General features: G+C 42.6%; 1 protein-coding gene across 1 annotated transcript in view; it reads right to left on the reverse strand.

Annotated features, from left to right (window-relative positions):
- SYNE1 (spectrin repeat containing, nuclear envelope 1) overlaps positions 1-3367 on the reverse strand; it is a 407398-nt gene that overhangs the window by 188157 nt on the left and 215874 nt on the right. Inside the window, exons 63-64 of the mRNA XM_014532125.1 lie at positions 1968-2121; positions 928-1077 (exon numbers count right to left, since the gene is read on the reverse strand). Coding sequence (XP_014387611.1) covers positions 928-1077; positions 1968-2121 — 304 coding nt within the window. The remainder of the gene's footprint in view (positions 1-927; positions 1078-1967; positions 2122-3367) is intronic.

The raw sequence follows: 3367 nt of genomic DNA on the forward strand, positions 1-3367 counted from the left end.
ACCCTAGCTGGTTTGGCTCAGTGGATAGAGCGTCAGCCTGTGGACTGAAGGGTCCTGAGTTCGATTCCAGTCAAGGGCACATGCCCGGGTGGCAGGTTCAATCCTGAGTGGGGGGCATGCAGGAGGCAGCCGATCAGTGAATCTTATCATTGATGTTTCGATCTCTCTCGCTTCCTCTCTGAAATCAATAAAAATATTAAAAAATAATACACTTTTGCTTATGAAGAAAACTGAAATTCTTATTTAAGTAAGAATTTGAACTCACTGTGGATTGATTTTTCCATATACTTTATCTAATAAAGTAGGATGTGCTTTGAAAAGTTACTTTTATTTTATGTGTGAGGCCTAAATGAAGAATATTATTGATGCAGATTCCCTGCTTTAGAAAACTCTCAGTACCAGCCACACTAAGGCATTTATAAATCTTTATTATAATGCTGTTCAAAACTTTTCTTTTCTAAAAAAATATATTTTTATTGATTTCAGAGAGTAAGGGAGAGGGAGAGAAATAGAAACATCAGTGATGACAGAAAAATCACTGATAGGCTGCCTCCTGCATGCTCCCTACTAGGGATCAAGCCTGAAACTCAGGCATGTGCCCTGACTGGGAATCGAACTGGGACCTCCTGGTTCATAAGTCAACACTCAATCACTGAGCCATGCTGGCCAGGCCGAAATTTTTCTTAAATTGGTAAATATCTAGGAATTCTTATTTGAGAAATATTTTCTTTCAGTAACTTTGATAGTTTCTTTTTTGTTTTTCCAGTGGTTTATTTAAAGTATTAAAGTTTATTTTGCTATCTGCTATATAATTTTCTTCTATCTGCTTCCACAAATCCATCATTTTCAAAAGTAAATGAGTTTGTAAGTAAGCACAGCTCCAAAACAGTCCTACTCCAGTGAGTAAGTCTACACGGAACAGGTTACCCGTACCTTGGCTCTCTCCTGGATGGCTCTGTATCGTTCCTGCAGATCCTGGAGCTCTAACTGGGTGACATAGTGCTCCGTCATGCCAGCTCCTTTGACTTCAATGGTTTCCAGCAAGCTGCTGTGACTCAGCACTTCTTCATTTAATAACTAGAGAATATTTAAAACATAATAAAGGAGTTACCACATATACCATCATATCAGTGATACTGATATTAATATACTTTAAAATATATATTTTTATTGATATTAGAGAGGAAGGATGAGGAAGAGAGAGATGGAATTATCAATGATGAGAATCACTGAATGGCTGCCTCTTGCATGCCCTCTGCTGGAGATCGAGCTCGGAACCTGGGCATGTATCCTAACTGGAAATCAAACTGTGACCTTTAGGTTCAAAGGTCGATGCTCAACCATTGAACTATGCCAGTTGGGTAATATTAAGATATCTAACTGTATAGTTGACAAGTGATGTCAGATTATCTATTTGTAGATAGATAGATAGATAGATAGATAGATAGATAGATAGACAGATAGATGGATCTATCCATCTCTATATTTGAGTGTGTGTGTGTGTGTGTGTGTGTGTGTGTGTGTGCGCGTGCGTGTGTGATTGTTGGAATACTACTATCTAGAAAAAAGATTTAGGAACATACCCAATATTTATCTATGTACCTATCTATTTAAAAATTTTTACCTGTAGTACTGTACTAATATGAACATTATGAAAAGTACACAAAAATAGAACTACAAAAGTGGTAAGAAGAAAGCATTTTGTTTCCTAATAATGAGTCAGCTAAAGATATTACAAGTTGCCAAAGTTTAAATAATCTGTATCATAAAACACGGGTCATCGAGATTTTCCTGGAAGAGAAACTTTTCACCCACAAACAAAAGTCTAGCTTCAGAAGCCATGTGAAATGATGGCACAAGCCCCAAATAATTTCCTTCTGTGTAAAGCCCGATCACATGTTTGCATGACAGAGGCATTCTGAGGAAGCCCCGCAGAGAACACCTGGAATGATAAATCCCATGCCCACCTTGGCTTTCCCGAGAGCAGCTGTCTTCTCCCGCAGTTCTGCACACGGCCTTTCCAATTCGTTCAAGCTGGCTTCCACACTGTCCATCCAACCAGAAAACTGCCGGACGTCATCCTGGTAACTTGTCCACTTAGAGAGAGCTCCCTCCAGTTGACTGGAAGGGATGTGGAAGGACAACGGTCTGTACAGAGAAGCTGGGGTGGTGTCTGCCCTGGCCACCCCACCCGCAGGAAGTGCACAGGGCGATCAGGAAGGGGTAGGCTTGGGCTGGCTTATCAAAGCTGGGTACCTGGCAAACATAGTTTCAGGAGGCCAGGGACAGTTAAGTTCAGGAGCCCAGGCAGAAAGTGGGGCTGGATATCAAACCTGGAGTCAGTACTCTGGTCCCAGGAGATGCCGGGAGCACCTTTAGGGCACAGCTGGGAGAAATTCCCTGAGTGAGAATTTTATGGAGCCAAGCAAGACTCCGGGCAGGGAGAGAACCAATACTTAACTCCATCAATGTGAGGAGGACGTTGAGGGGAGAGGGAAAAGGAATTTATAAAAGAAGGAAGAACCGAGTAAGAACAAGCATGGCAACTATCTAACATGAGATTTAAAATCAGAGAATTATAATGGGAAAGTAGGGGAACATTTCCTAAATTAATCTAATTATTAAAACCTAATTGTTTCTCTTACATATATATTAAGTACTTCCTTCTCTCAATATGGGGATTATATTTTTAAATCTCTTGATCATTTGTGCCTCATTTTACTGCTCTGCTTTGGGTGCTTTGTAGTGAACCCAGGTGTACCCCGGACCACACCACTGCAGCACACTGACCACAGACTCCTCATCGCCTGCTCCATGCCCTCTGGGCCAGAGGGCACACTCTGGTCCCTGTGGCCTCTCAGCTTCAGGGCTATATAAGTAAGAGAGGCCGGGGATTGTTGTCCCTGCTGCCTGCAACTGCCCTCCTGACTCCTGGGAGTTTATTTACAAACTCTCCAGCTGCCCTGTTCCTGGGCGGGGCAACTCTGAGACCCATGTTCTCTCTGGCTCCCAGCACTGCGGGCAGGATTCAGTTCCAGCTGCCCACACACCCTTTTTTGGCTGCCTGTCCTTCCTCATCTCTTTCCCACCCCCTACTGGCTGATCTCCCAAGGAAACTACTGGATTTTAAGGAATATATCTTTACATGATGAAACATTTATCTACCTTTGCCTTCTTAAGCAGTGACAACAATAAGCTAAACATGCAGTTATAGTACACAAGGCATAGTATTGCAAATGTCCTACATGCAAGATTGTACCTGCCAGTTTCTTTTGTTCTAATAAGGAAAAAGGAAAGGGAAGGAGGGAGGGATGGAGGAAGGAAGGGAGGGAGGGATGGAGGGAGAGAGGGAGGGAGGGAGAGAGGG

This window comes from Myotis brandtii, unplaced genomic scaffold (assembly GCF_000412655.1).
Source record: "Myotis brandtii unplaced genomic scaffold, ASM41265v1 scaffold847, whole genome shotgun sequence".
Classification (NCBI taxonomy): Eukaryota; Metazoa; Chordata; class Mammalia; order Chiroptera; family Vespertilionidae; genus Myotis; species Myotis brandtii.